The sequence below is a fragment of the Mus caroli genome, chromosome 6 (assembly GCF_900094665.2).
Source record: "Mus caroli chromosome 6, CAROLI_EIJ_v1.1, whole genome shotgun sequence".
NCBI classification, from domain to species: domain Eukaryota; kingdom Metazoa; phylum Chordata; class Mammalia; order Rodentia; family Muridae; genus Mus; species Mus caroli.
In genome coordinates this window covers 18277530-18292024 of record NC_034575.1, presented here as the reverse complement: position 1 = coordinate 18292024, position 14495 = coordinate 18277530, and the positions used below count along the sequence as shown (strand labels likewise).

General features: G+C 40.6%; 1 protein-coding gene across 1 annotated transcript in view; it reads right to left on the bottom strand.

Annotated features, from left to right (window-relative positions):
- Ptprz1 (protein tyrosine phosphatase receptor type Z1) overlaps nt 1–14495 on the bottom strand; it is a 176752-nt gene that overhangs the window by 8962 nt on the left and 153295 nt on the right. Inside the window, exons 20-25 of the mRNA XM_021165229.2 lie at nt 13288–13422; nt 10465–10628; nt 8776–8911; nt 6927–7073; nt 1636–1729; nt 1169–1300 (exon numbers count right to left, since the gene is read on the bottom strand). Coding sequence (XP_021020888.1) covers nt 1169–1300; nt 1636–1729; nt 6927–7073; nt 8776–8911; nt 10465–10628; nt 13288–13422 — 808 coding nt within the window. The remainder of the gene's footprint in view (nt 1–1168; nt 1301–1635; nt 1730–6926; nt 7074–8775; nt 8912–10464; nt 10629–13287; nt 13423–14495) is intronic.

The following is a 14495-nucleotide window of genomic DNA, read 5'->3' as shown; positions in this document are numbered from 1 at the left end:
TTTCTTTATTTAAATTTCAAATGTATTCCCCTTTTTTGAGACAGAGTTTCTCTGTGTAGCCCTGGCTGTCCTGGAATTCACTTTGTAGACTAGCTGGCCTCGAACTCAGAAATGCGCCTTCCTCTGCCTCCCGAATGCTGGGACTAAAGGCGTGCACCACCACACCCGGTTTATCATCCTCATTTTAAAGGTGGTTAAACTGGTTATAAGAAGTTAAGTGCTATGGAAACATTTACCTTAAGTGACATGACCTCTAGAAGTTGATGGGCCAAAACCACTTGTGAAAGTGTCTCTTGCACTAGATGCCAGAGTGTAAATCCATGGCAGAGTTTATAATCCTTATTGTCCAAAAGCCCTGGGATTCAAAGAACTGAATCTCACAGCTCTTCACCCCAGGTCACCTTCCATGTCCTGGCCCCTGGCTGCCTCCCCTATGAGAGGAATCACGGGAAAGGTCCTCTATGATTATATGTATGAAGCCTGGAAACTGGTGTAACGGAATCAAATGATTTACATGCTGTTTACTGAACTCGAAACTCTCCTCCTGTAGTGTGATCTTTCACTAACCCCAATGGGTTCATTTGAAATGTGGTGGGTGTTAGACAGTGGTAACCACATATCTCCTTGTTTCCCGCATCTTCTTGGGTCATTTCTTTGCTGGCTGACTAGAACAGTGGTTTGGGGATGAACATTAGGACTTTTTTTCATTTGAAATCAAGCTGTATGACTGACTATCTTAAGATAGCAATAAAGGGCACACAAAAGCCACCGAAGCACCGACCTGTCCCTCCAACAACCTCAATGCAGAAGGAAAAAAATCCAATAGTGTAAATGAACCCAGTACTTAGGGAAGAACTGTAATGCAAACCTGGTGTGCTAATTTTAGTGAATTTGGACTCTATTGAAGTCCTCTATCCTACCTCTGCCCCAGATCTGTGCCTGGGTGAATGAAAATACGTTTTATGTCTACTCATCAGCTCTGAGTGGTGAATTTGGAACGCCGGATTTCCTTATGGTTTTCTATTGAGGTTTCTTCAGTCCCAGAACATATGAAAACATTCAGGTATGCTGCTATTACTCTGGCCACTGAAGAGTGTGTGCCATAGTCAGTGTATTGGACTGACTGTATTGGATAGGTGCTGTTGCTGCATCCAGGAGCACACTCTACTATTAATTCTGGTAACACAGATGGGCTTGTAGATTCTCCCACGATGTCTCTGACTTACCATAATATAGGATGCATTGATGTAGTCTGTGCCTTCCCCACTCAGGGATGAAATGCCCACCCTTGATCTTTCCACTGGAACACAGAACATTGCAGGTAAACAAACATGCTCACTGCACTGATCCATCCCCACCCCCAACAACAACTCCCAAATGCAAAGTACAATTGCATTTCTCAATGAATACCTTCGACGGTTAAACTAATTGTTACAGTTAAACTTTCCAATTTTTCATAAGACTTCAAAGATTTGAGTTATTTTTAATATAATCAAGTACTGGGTGTAACTAGAACAATATGACAGTAGACATAACATAATTAGTACACACAATTATTACTGAGAGCCATAGAAGTGTTTTGTTAAGGAAATTAAAAACTGAGTAGTTGGTTTTGTAAGATTCAGTCTGACTTACCAGGGATGATGGAGGATGTTCTGTTTTTCTCCCTGTTGCACTGCTTCAGGGCTGTAGAGTAGTCACTCTGAAGAATATTTGACTGACTCAGAAGCTGACAAGGGAGGCAAGGAAATGGGCAGGTCATGTCATGCACTTCACCCAGGTCCCCAAGCACACACTGACACACCTCAACAAAGGAATGACATTTGCTGGAAACATAATCAACTTTTTAGATGCCAGGGGTTCTTTTTTTCAAGCAAGCCCCTTTTGACTGAAGCCTCAGAAGCCTCGATGCTGTATTTCAAGCCCTTTGATCTTGAGAGGATCTTCCTGATGGCTTCCTCTGTGAGTGTGTCTTGGTGGCTTACCCTACAGGCTTGCCTTGATGGCTTCCTCTGTGGGTGTGCACCTTGCATTTCTTCTATGTACTCTCACAAGTGTTAAATAGTTATTTAATTTTTGAAATGAATCCTACAAACTACTTCATTAGGATGCTCCAGGATACTGGTGGTTTTCAGTCACTGAAACCCCAAATTCTATTTTACTGATTCTACTCGATAAGTGTTTATGTATACACTATCTTGGTATCAAATATTTATGTGTTCAATAAACTAGATGAATTAATTTTCCACTGAGATTTTTTTTTTCTACCAAGGTTTGGAAGTTTTTGTTTTTTAAAACTCTGGCAAAGCTTATGTCTTCCTCCATGTTCCCACTTATAGTTGTTTTTAAATTTAGAAAATACTTCTAATTTATGATCATGTTTCATAAAACAGGGTCTCACTCTTAGGCCAGGCTGACGTCGGCTTTGTGGCAGTCCTTATGCCTCAGGATCTTTAGGGCAGAGATCCCAGGTGTAAGGCATCAGCCTTCGAATGCCTCTATTGTGTTTGTGAATACTTACACCTACCTGCATCAAGGACATCTTGGAGGTTGTACATTCATTTCTAAGTATAACCTCTCTGTAAACCACTAAGGTCTTCCTGTTTTAGAACCCATTCCTTCACCTGTGTCCTCAATCTTATCTCTTTACACATGGAACTTTGCTTATTTGAATTTGCTTACTTCCCCTAGTTTTTAAGGAAGCTCATCTACCTCTTATTAAAACACACTCAAGGCTGGGTGTGGCAGTGCACACCTTTGATCCCAGCTCTTGGGAGCCAGAGGCAGGCTGATCTCTGTGAATTCAAGGCTAACTTGGTCTACAAATAGAGTATGAGGACAGACAGAGCTAATAGAGAAACCCTGTCTTGAAAAATCAACAAACAAAACAACACTAACAACAACAACAAAAAAATCCACAATCAAATCAAAATAAGAAACATAAAATCTGTCTTATTCTCTAAGCTCACATTTCCTAGTAGCTATCTAGCTATCTTTATTATTTCTTTATTGCCAAGCATCATACATGGAAAGGCCACAGCAAGAAGCAAGCTCATATCTGTGTGTGTATGTTGTGTGTGTGTGTTTATATGTGTATCTGTGTGCATGCCACATGTGTTCAGCAGCCCTAATGTCAATATATTTTTCTCTAATCGTCTCTTCCTCTAATGGCCTTCTTGTTCTCCTGAGATTGCTTCTTTTTTAAAAAAATTATTTATTCATTTTATGTATGTGAGTACACTGTAGCTGTCTTCAGACACACCAGAAGAGGGCATCAGATCTCATTGCAGATGGTTGTGCACCCCATGCGGTTGCTGAGAATTTAACTCAGTCTTAATTGCTGAGCCATCTCTCCAGCCCCCTGAGCTTGCTTCTTGCTGTGGCCTTTTCTTTGGTTTCTAACTCAGTTATGTGCCTTCAATGCAATAACCATCCCAGAGGTCATCAGTGACCAGGCCAGAGCTCTACTGACGTTTCCACAAGTGTTATTAGTGTTTGCTGTTTCTATTCATTTTCTCCTCTTGAAACCTTACTTTCTTTAGATTCTTTTATTTCTCACTATCTCTTACTCTCATGCCTTCCATTTATCCTCTTATCTTCCCTCTTACCTGCTTTTTCTTATTTTCTTTCTGTTTTGTTTTTTCAGTTGGCATTTGAGCCTAGGACACTGTGCTAGGTAAGAGCTCTACCACTGGGCTGTCTCTCCATCCCTTCTCCCAAGCCTTCTTAAACACCTCATCTTATCTTTAGTGACCAGCTTATCCAGTTCCAAGCTGGCCAGATGCTTTCTCCATGACTGATCTGTTACCATTTAGATGCAGTGGTGAGTTGCCTACTATACACATTAACTGAAGCATCTTCTGTTATTATGGTTTGGTTATGATTTGAATGTGTTTCCCAGGGCTTCGTGTGTTTAAATTTAGTCTGTACTGAGAAGTATTGGGAGTGTGAAAGCTGAGGTCACCTATGGTGTATAGAGGGGCAGATTTGGGGAAGTGACTAAGATTACATTAAGTCGTTAGGCTAGAGCTCTTATGAATGAATCTTAGTAGCTATAAAAGAGGTACAGAGTTTTTTACACACACACACACACACACACACACACACACACACACACACACACACACACTTATTTATTTATTTATCTGTTTATGTTCTAAAGAACCTAAGATTTCCATTCAGTAAGACGGTCTTGATCATATGTGGCTCTTGGACTATGTATCCATAGAATCACAATCCCAGATAAACTTTTTATCTGTAGAACCCTGTACCTCAGTAGTTCCATTTAATAATGAAAGTCTTGCTAGTATGCTTCTAGTACTTCAGAGTTATGTAGACATAGGACTGATCTGACCATCTTGTCCTCTATCACATCCTGCAAATATGCACCTTCTCTCTTGAGTTCTCTGTCACAGGAAATGACATCATCCCCTCCCAGTTAACAGAATCTGAGCCGTTACATTTGTCTTTTTTCCTTTCCAAATGTAATGTCCTATAAGCTAAACACCAAGTTCTCTTATGGATGCACACATTCTTCCCTAAGTTGTACCTTTACCTGTGCACCTATAGCATCCTTTTCTTCCACTGTGGTGCTTTCCACAGTTTTGTCTTTGCCTACTTTCTTATCTGTATATTTCACTAGGCTGCAAGCACCTTGAGAGTGGGAGTTGAGTGTGTTATTTTCATTGTTTTAAGATATCTTTTAGTATATATGATATATATTATATAATTTAATTTGTGTGTATGCATTTTCTGTGTCTGTGTATGGGTATGTGCACATGTGAGTTCAGATATCTAAGGATTCCAGAAGAGGGTGCTGGACATATTTTAATATATTTAATACATATTTTAGTTTATGTGTGTGTGTGTGTGTATGTGCACATGTGAGTTCAGATATCTGAGGATTCCAGAAGAGGGTGCTGGACATATTTTAATATATTTAATACATATTTTAGTTTATGTGTGTGTGTGTGTGTGTGTGTGTATGTGCACATGTGAGTTCAGATATCTGAGGATTCCAGAAGAGGGGGCTGGATTCTCTAAAGCTGGAGTCATAGGTGGTTATGAGCTGCCCAACGTTGGTGCTGGGAATTGAACATGGGTCCTCTGCTAGAGCAGTTCAAATCTCCTAACTGATGAGCCATCTCTCTAGCTCCTCCTTTATTGTTTGCTCTTTTACATGCATGTTTATAGTGTGTGTGTGTGTGTGTGTGCGTGTGCATGTGTGTGTGCATGTGGAGGCTGGAGGTTGACATCAGGTATCCTCAGTTTTTTTCCAATTATTTCTTTGGACATGAATTCTCTATCTGAATCAGGAACTCACCAATTCAGTTAGACTGATTGAGACAGCAAGCCCCAGAGGTGCTCCTGCACCTTCTTCTGTAGGTACTGGATTACAGGCACTACACCACTGTGTGACGCTTTTATCCATGGGCCTGGGGATCTAGATGCATCCTCTCATGTTCACGCAGTAAGCACTTTATCAACTGAGCCATAGCCTAGCTCATGAGTTTACAGTTCGGCATTAAACCTTGAAGTCTGGCAACTAGTAGGTATTTGATAAATATTATGGAATAGGCATGCGATTTGTCTCAAGGAAAAATTTCTTCCTAGGAACTTGAATGAATATTGCTCTTTAAAAATAAAACAGTATACCTTTATATCTGCATTTCCTATTTGTATTGTGAACAGAAACAAAAAGGTCAAATTCTCTCTTTTATATTCAATATTTGTTGTATTTCTATTTAAATCCTCGATTATTCAGCTTAAGCCATATCAATTTTCTTAGGTTACCATGCAGCCGGTGAGTCATACTTAAATGAGAGTTCTCTTGACAACAGGGGATATAAATGTAAACTTGGGTTGCCAGGATGGTCTTTCATCTCTGCAAAAGGGCTCCTTCAAACTTCATCTTCATGATTTTCTTTTTCTTTTTTTAAGAACCTAGTCTGCATACGGTCTCCAAAGCATCTCGATCTGCATAGTTCTGCTGAACAAGGCCTGATATCTTTCTGCAAATGAGTTCTATGATTAGACGATACCCCAATCTTTTTGTGTTCCCAGAGCACAGAAGGCAGTTCCGTGGTCATAGGCAGGGGACTGATGGTAGTTAGCATACTCTGCTGTAGGTTAGGCAAATAGTCTAAAAAAAGGTTTGATGCTTCTTAGCCTTGCCCTGGATCTTTTAAATCCTTCTTAGGTATTCTTTCCTTAGCCCTGTTTCTCTTGAAACCCTCAGTGTGAGGATAGTATAGGGTTGTGTGCAGAGAAATCTTAGCTCTCATTCTGTACTTTCTATGCGATGAGAGGCAGGACTGCTAACACCCACTTTCTGAAGTCTTTGCAAAGTAACTTCTGAAAGTCAGGAAGCTTGTGTTTTGGAAGTTTGGAGCAAATCATGCCTCCCCTCCACAAACACTCTGGTTTTCTATCTCAAGACAGGTGAGTGGGAGAAACTAGGGTTGAGGAAGCTATTGTAAGTAGGTGGCCTACTTTAGTCCAAGGGTTTCAAGTGAGACACAGGCTGTTTCAAAGAGTAGCAGGAACAGCCTGAGCCACTACACTTGTGCTGAAGTGGTCTGGTTTTTTCAAAGCCAAAAGAGCACTTATCCAGTTTGTATTGTGAGTTCTGTCTGTTCATTCCGTTATTCTTCATGTCCTTCTTTCCTGGGCTGTGTCTGCATTTGTCAAAGTTAGTCTAGGATTTCTGACAACTTTTCCTCTTTTTACTCAGAATTAAGCATCTCTTTAAAATCTACCGTGTGGCACTGTAACCTATTGTAAGGAACAAGGGTGGTTCAAACACAAAGCCATTATTCTGGCAGCACTCCGAGCTCCTCCACTTGGCCTTGTCAAGTCAAATGAGGAGCTACAGTGACGTTCAGTTCTGTGGTGACATCGAGAGGCATTTGAGCAAGCAAACTCACCTGGAATTGTTTCTCTAGTTTTGTCTTGCCTGTTGGTCCCGGTATGAGGAGTGTATTAACATAGGAGTGAATGTGGCTGTCAGGTACCTCTGTTTCCTTGCTGAGTATAGCCTCAACCAGTGTATCGTGAATGAAGACATATTGCTCCTAGAAAACAATCATGAGAGAAACACCGCTTTACATTTTCTCACAGACATCTCGGTACAAATGGAGAAACTTTTGTTTGGGCAGAAAGCTAGAGTTCAACAAAATAGCTGTGAATTGTGCTAATGAGGCCTGGTAGGAAGGTGGACAGGAGAGGAGGTGGCCCATGCAGAAACACCCTCTTCTTATTCCTCCTTTGTTTGTCTCTCACATTCTTGGTAGATTGGAAGTAGGACAGAAGGCTTGGAAGGGCAAAGCCAAATCCTCTGCCTTCCTTACATCTTTAGCTCACTTTCCTATGAGGGGCACTCCCTAGAATCCAGGGCTTCTGGTGGACTTGCTCTAGTGGCTATTCTCCTAGTAGTCTGTCACATGGGAGCAGAGTAGTTTCTTGGTTAGGTACATCATCATCACAATACTAACGGGACATTGCTAGGAAGAGAATAATCTCAATCAAGGAATTGCATCCCTCAGATTTGCCTCTGTGAGAGCGTGTGTGTGTGTGGGGGGAGGGGCATTTTCTTATTTGTGAATGGATGTGGGAAGGTCCACCCATCCCACTGTGGGTGAAACAGTCACTGGGTAGGTGGGTCTTGGCTGTATAAGAAAGGTAACTGAGGAAACCACGGGATGAGAAAGCCAGCATTCTTCAAGAGTCTCTGCTTCAGTTTCTGTCCTGTCTCCCCTGCATGGGGTTTGTAATCTGTAAACTAAAATAAAACCTTTCCTCCCCAAACTGGATTCAACTAGCGTCTTGTCACAGCAACAGAGAACAAACTGGAACAGTTGGGTTCAGGCTTGTCTAGTTTGTATCTAATGATTCTCTTATATTTCACTAATGGGACTTTTCTCTAGTTCTGTCTGACAGAAAATTATTTCAGTGATGGAAAGTGATTTTGGTTTGTTTTTGTTTCAGACTAGTCACATATTTCTGGTTGTTCTTAGGGTCATATCATAGCTGTTACTCTATGATCACTTTTATTTGAAAGCAGGAGAGAATAACACAGATTTGTAAACTCTGTCCTGCCTTGTATATGACCATGTATTTTAAATAGAAGAAACTGAATCCATTAACTACCCATGTTGAGCAGCTTTAGGTGTTTGCTAGCACGTTGATTGTTCTACTGATTCTGGCTCTTTACCATAATTAATGATATATGGAAGATAGTCCTCATTTTTGTACCTACATGGGCAGAATTTTGCTGGCCTAACTGTGATTTATTTGCAATTTAATGTGATAGGTTGCATTGCATTCTCCTAAAAGATAAGTTGCAACTCAACATAGAAATATCTCTAAATATGGTCTTATAAATAGGGGCACTACAGACATGATACATTTTTTTTTTCAATTCAACTATCAGAGAGCAGTGGCTGGCATTCATATTAGTAGAGGGAAATTTAGACACAGAAGGAAGATAGCCGTAAGAAGACAGAGGGAGAGATTAGACTAATGTTCCCAGGATTAAGGTTATATGTAGCCATGAGAATCCAGAACAAGGCAAGAAAGCATTCACCTCTTCAAGCTTCTGAAGGGCCACTTCACTGATGGACTTCAGACCTCAGACCATAGCAAATACGTTTCTGTCATTTTTACCCTTCTTATAAGTAGTCCATCTTTATGGCTACCCTCAGAGAATAAAATACCTAGATTTCAGTGACACTCCCACACCTTAGATGAATAAAGACATATTTTAAAAAACAATACCTCTGTTTGCACCAAATAATTCCTTTGAGAACGAATGTGCTTTAAGAAGCCAAATATGTTGACGGTTCCTTCATGTTGAATCTGTTGCAGCATACTGTCTAGCACAATGTATGTCCCTGTTCTCCCCACGCCAGCACTGAACAGACAAACAGAAAGGAATTTGTCAATGTCAAGCACAGAAGGAGTGTAAAAGGAGGTCATTATTTAGTTGTCATGTTGATAAAAGCAGCTTCCTTCCCCAAGCCAGGAAGTCATGCACAAACTTAGCAATCTAAAACTATAAACGGTGTGGCAGTGCAGCATAGTGCTTAAACAAAGTTTGCTTTGGGGTTTGTTTCTGCTGCGAGTCAAACAGCAGGGCAACCCGACTACTTCCATGGGGTGCTTTAAAAGTAGTTCCTACGGTTATTGGTGATTGTCGACTCTACGGTGACAGTAAGTAAAGTAGACATTTAGTCTGAGAAAAATGGAAGCGTCAGCTTCAGCAAATTCTGAAAGGCAAAGGTCTCGGGTCTGTTCCAGGTCGGCATGTTTGCAAACAAAGGTTTTGACATTAACGAGAGAAAAGAATCTGATGGGGCTTTCAGCTGAAAGTTTTGTTTCAGTGAGACCACAAGGACTAAAGTACAAGCCCTGTCCCACTATCGCCCTCCTTCTTCAAAGCCTCAGTCTGAGGGACAGACCTCAGGCGGGGCTTCTCAACTGTCCCCGCAAATACTATAAAGAGAGTTAGCACCGCTGTGCACAATAGTCAGGTCCTTGTCCCTACTCTGGGAGACAATCCCTGACCTTCAGAAGCTTGTTTTCCACATTCTTTGGTTTTCCTTGGTTTGTCAAGAAGCTACCAGATAAAAACAAAACTCTGCAGATCAACCTGTCCAACTTTATCCGAGAAAAAGCCCAACTAGGTGATTAGAATGTGTCCGAGGAGCTAGCTGTGTGTCCAAGGCAGACAACCATTTCTGCAAAAACACAGGCACTGCCTTAGCACAGCACTGAATAGAGAAATGAAAGCTATCTTTGTAGTCAGGACGCTGGCCACACTTGGTCAGTAGTAACTTCTATCCCTTTAACCTCAAACCACAAGAGTGGCATAGCTCCTACAAATTGCCCCCACCTCTCTTAATGGTGTCATTTCTATTTATCAGCATCCTCTTGAAAGTTCTAGTTCCCGGGCAGCAGTGGATTGCTTAATAGAATCAACGTGACTTTCAAGAAGTTGGAAAAACAAGACAGGGATTTGAGGGTCAAATTATTTTGAAAAAGTCAGGTTATCTTGCTAAATTTTTCCAAGTCTGAGTGCCCCTCCTTTAGTATAAATTTGGCATGATGACTGTATAACAGATTAAGTCAGACCAGGAACGATATTTTAAGCACTGAAAGTCTTATATTATGGTGTTGTGTGCTGCAAATAGATGTTTAAGAACGAAGAAGTGCTTTGTCTATCTCACCATTAATAAGTTCAAATCCAATTCAACAATTCAATACCTGCCTCTCTGAAGCCTTTAGCCTTCCAATAGCGAATCTACTACACACGCTCTTACTGATCAATCCTTATGCGGATGGGGATATAATTTCACTTCTCCTGTTGCATGAAGTCGTTTCTAGTTTGGTACAAATTGTTCCTTGAATCCTCATGTGTCAGCCTAAGAAGCTCTGTAGGTTTCAGAGAACAGCTCTGAGACTCACCTGCAGTGGACAACAACTGGCCCGACTGCATGGCGCTTGGCCTGGGCAGCCTTTCTCACAAAAGCCAGCACGGGCAGGGAGTACTCGGGAACACCCATGTCAGGCCACTGGGTGTAATGATACTGTGTGACTAGGCGCCCACTGGATCTTCCTTTCTGAGAGCCCTGGAAGAGTTCAGACAGCTGATAGCAGCAAATAAGAATTATGCATATTTATGTTGTCCAGCATATATACATATATTGAAACATGGATACATTGTGACATGACTAAATTAAGCTAATTATCATACATTTTACCTTACATACTTGGGTTTTATTTTGATAAGAATATATGTTCATACACACGTACATTCATGTTATTTATGACAGTCAACTTTATATGCCCATTTAGCAAGGCAGTTGTCATCAGTTTTGTGGGAGTCTTTGATTTTATTGTGGTTTCTGATTTTATTAGATGTGGTTAAAGTTTAAATTTGTGGATTGGGTAAAACAGCTATGTGATTCCTCGATGTGAGACTGACCCAATAAGCTGAGTCTTTGAAAGCCAAGTCTTGAGGTTTCCTGAAGACTGGTTGCTTTTCAAAACTTGAGCACAGAAACCCCCCTGGGAAGCTAACTAAAGTCTTGATGATTTGGACTCTCACTCGGACAACCCTGACTTGAATTTCTACTCACATCCACAGACTTCACACTTGGTCATTTCCAAAATTACATGAGTCAATCTAAACCCAAAATTCCATCTTATGAACCATACTCATCCATTAATGTCCATCTACTCACTCATCCACTTCTATCGATTCAGCCATCACTACAACCACCACCACCACCACCACGGTCATTACTACCACTACTATCACCACCATCCCCACCACCACTACCACCACCATCATCATCATCTCTCTGTATTTATGTATGTATGTATGTATGTATGTATGTATGTATGTATGTATATATGTATCTGTCTATCTATCAATTATTTAACAACTCATTCACCTTTATCAATATCTTTCTATCCATCTATCCATCCATCTATCCATCCATCTATCCATCCATCTATCCATCCATCTATCCATCCATCTATCCATCCATCCATCCATCCATCCATCCATCCATCCATCCATCCATCCATCCATCCATCTATCCATCCATCCATTATTCATAGTTGTCCTATTTCTTGTGAAAATCTCAAGGGACACATTGTTTCTCTGGGTATATTTGCCTCACTGATTTTAATTCCTACCTGTTTTAGGTGGGTAGTGGGATTATGTCAGGGCTATACTGTGGAAGTGTCTCTATGGGTCAGGAATTATTTTTCATCTACCAGCCTACTATACCATGACTTTTTGGTTCTAAAGGTATAGATGATCCTCAGCCACGAGGAAGAAATCACTGGGATGATTTAAGATTTCATTTTGTTAAGAGCTCTCTGTACCATTAACTATCCAGATTTAACTCTAAATTTGCTTTTTCCACCATGATGGTTAATCTTGGTTGTCAATTTGACACAACTAGGAAGAGAGAACCCCACCTGACGAATTGCCTCTTCTTGACTGGCCTGTGGACATGTCTCTGGGGGGCATTTTCTAACTGATAATTGATGTAGGAGGTCCAGTCTACTGTAGGCATCCATGGGTAGGTGGCCCTAGGCTGTATAAGAAATCTGGCTGAGCAAGCAAAGGGGAGTAAGCAGGCAAGTGGTATTCCTCCGTGACCTCTGCTTCAGTTACTGCTCTGGTGTCCCTTGATAACAAGGAGTCAGAAAACTATCTCCTTTCCTCCAAGCTCATTTTGGTCAATGTTTTATCACAGTAACAAAAAGCCAGCAAGGAAAATCACACATATATTTAAGTAAAGTTTGAAATTATCAAATGATGATCACCAGATGACAATCTATCATTTATTTTACTTTTGAAATTATTCAATTGGGCAGATAGGAACTACGATGTATATATATAGTATAAACATCTTTTAGCTTTGGAAACCTTGTGGGTTACTAAATAAGCTGATTAACATATGCATTATCTCACACACTTTTCAGTGAGAACACTTAAATCTACCCTAAGAATATTTTCAGTCTGTAATACATCCTTTTAAGTTTTAACCACCATATTATACAATAGCTCTCTCTACTGATCTCTTATTGCACTGTTTGGTCAACACCACTATGGTTCTTTTTTCTCACTTTGGTAGCTACCATTCTACTCTCTATTTCCAGGAGTCTAACTTCCTGGAATCTACATATAAATAACATCATGCCACATTTTCCTTTCTACTTCTGGCTTATATCACTTAACATATTGTTTTCAAGATTCATCCAAATTGTCTAAAATGACATATTATTAATTAGGGCCAAATAATATTTCGTTGTGAAATTATACTCCATGTTTTATCAGTTCACTACTGGGGGGTATATTCCCATTAGTTATAACTTAGTGAATAATTTTTATGTTAACTTGACACAGTTAGAGTCATTTTGGAAGAGGGAACATCACTTGAGTAAATACTGGACCAGATTGGTTTATGGGTAAAGAGTCTGGTATATCCCTTAATGATGATTGATGGAGGACCCAGCTGATAGTGGGCAGTACCAACACTGGGCTGGTGGTCCAGGGTATAAGAAAGCAATCTGAGGAAGCCATGGAATAAGCGCACCTGCAGCTTTTCTCCATGGCCTCTGCATTAGGCTTCTGCCTTGAGTTTCTGCTGTTTTTTCCTCAACAGTAAACTGTTGCACAGAATTGTAAACGGAAATAATCCCTTTCTTCAGCAAGCTGCTTCTGGTTCTGGTGTTTTATCACAGCAGGAGAAACCGTAAAACACTCACCTTCTTTAACTTTGTGTTTCTTAGGGTGAAATTCCTCACAGTATAATAAGCAAGCACCTGGACACTCTTTTGGTTGACTAGGAAGCTCCCATATTCTTCACTACCATCAGTAGGCCAGTACTGGTCACATTTTCTCTGTAAAAGGAAAAATAAGTATGTCATTTTCATGTTTCCAGCATCCAATGTGCATGTCACTCTTGAAATAAGTAAAGGTTTGGGACAGTGACATGAACGGACTATTATTATTGTATATTATATTCTGTGTATGAGTATTTTTCATATATATCTCTATGCATCTCTTGTGTGTCTGGTACTCACAGAAGCCAGAAAATGACACTGGATTCCTCGGGACTAAAGATGGTTGTGAGCTGCCATGTAGATTCTGGAACTGAAACCTGGGTCCTCTGTAAGAGCAGCCAGCACTTATGACAGCTGAAACATTTCCCTAGCTCCATCCTAAACTTTTTAACTAGTGTCTCTTTTTTTTCTAGGTGATGATAAATTAGTTGTAGATGACAGAGATCGAAGGTCTGAAAAAAAAATCTCAGATGATCTAGTCCTGATTTCTTCCCTTCAAACAAGGAAAGTGAAGCAGGGAGCTCTGCCTTCGAATCTAGGTTCCATGCATTGAAACATACTTTGCTCTTCATTGTTGTTCACTGAAATTCACTTCACTCTGTCTTACACTATGAAGAATGCATTGAGGAAGCAGACAGCTTGATTCCTAATGATGGAGCATTTCGATTGATAATGTCAACAGTTTCCTTTGAGTTGTCATGATGCATACTAGGATGAATGGGGGTAGAGAGCTGGCTCAGTGGTTAAGAGCAATTGTTGCTGTTTCATAGGTTCAAATTCCTAGCTACCACATAGCAACTCACAAGCTGTAACTCCAGTGTCTGGGGATCCAGTGCTCTCTTCTGAATTCCACAGAAGATGCATCTGGTGCATACCTGTACTTACAGGCAGAACACCCATACATATAACATAAGGTACAAATAATTAGAAAGAATGCTGATTGCCTTTCCTCACTCATTCTGCTTTCTAATATTGATTATATCAGAAATTAGAAGTAGCTGGAAATACTTGCGCTGCTCTGTCATTCCAGCATTTGGGAGGCAGAGGCAGAGGCAGAGGCAGAGGCAGAGGCAGAGGCAGAGGCAGAGGCAGAGGCAGAGGCAGAGGCAGAGGCAGAGGCAGAGGCAGAG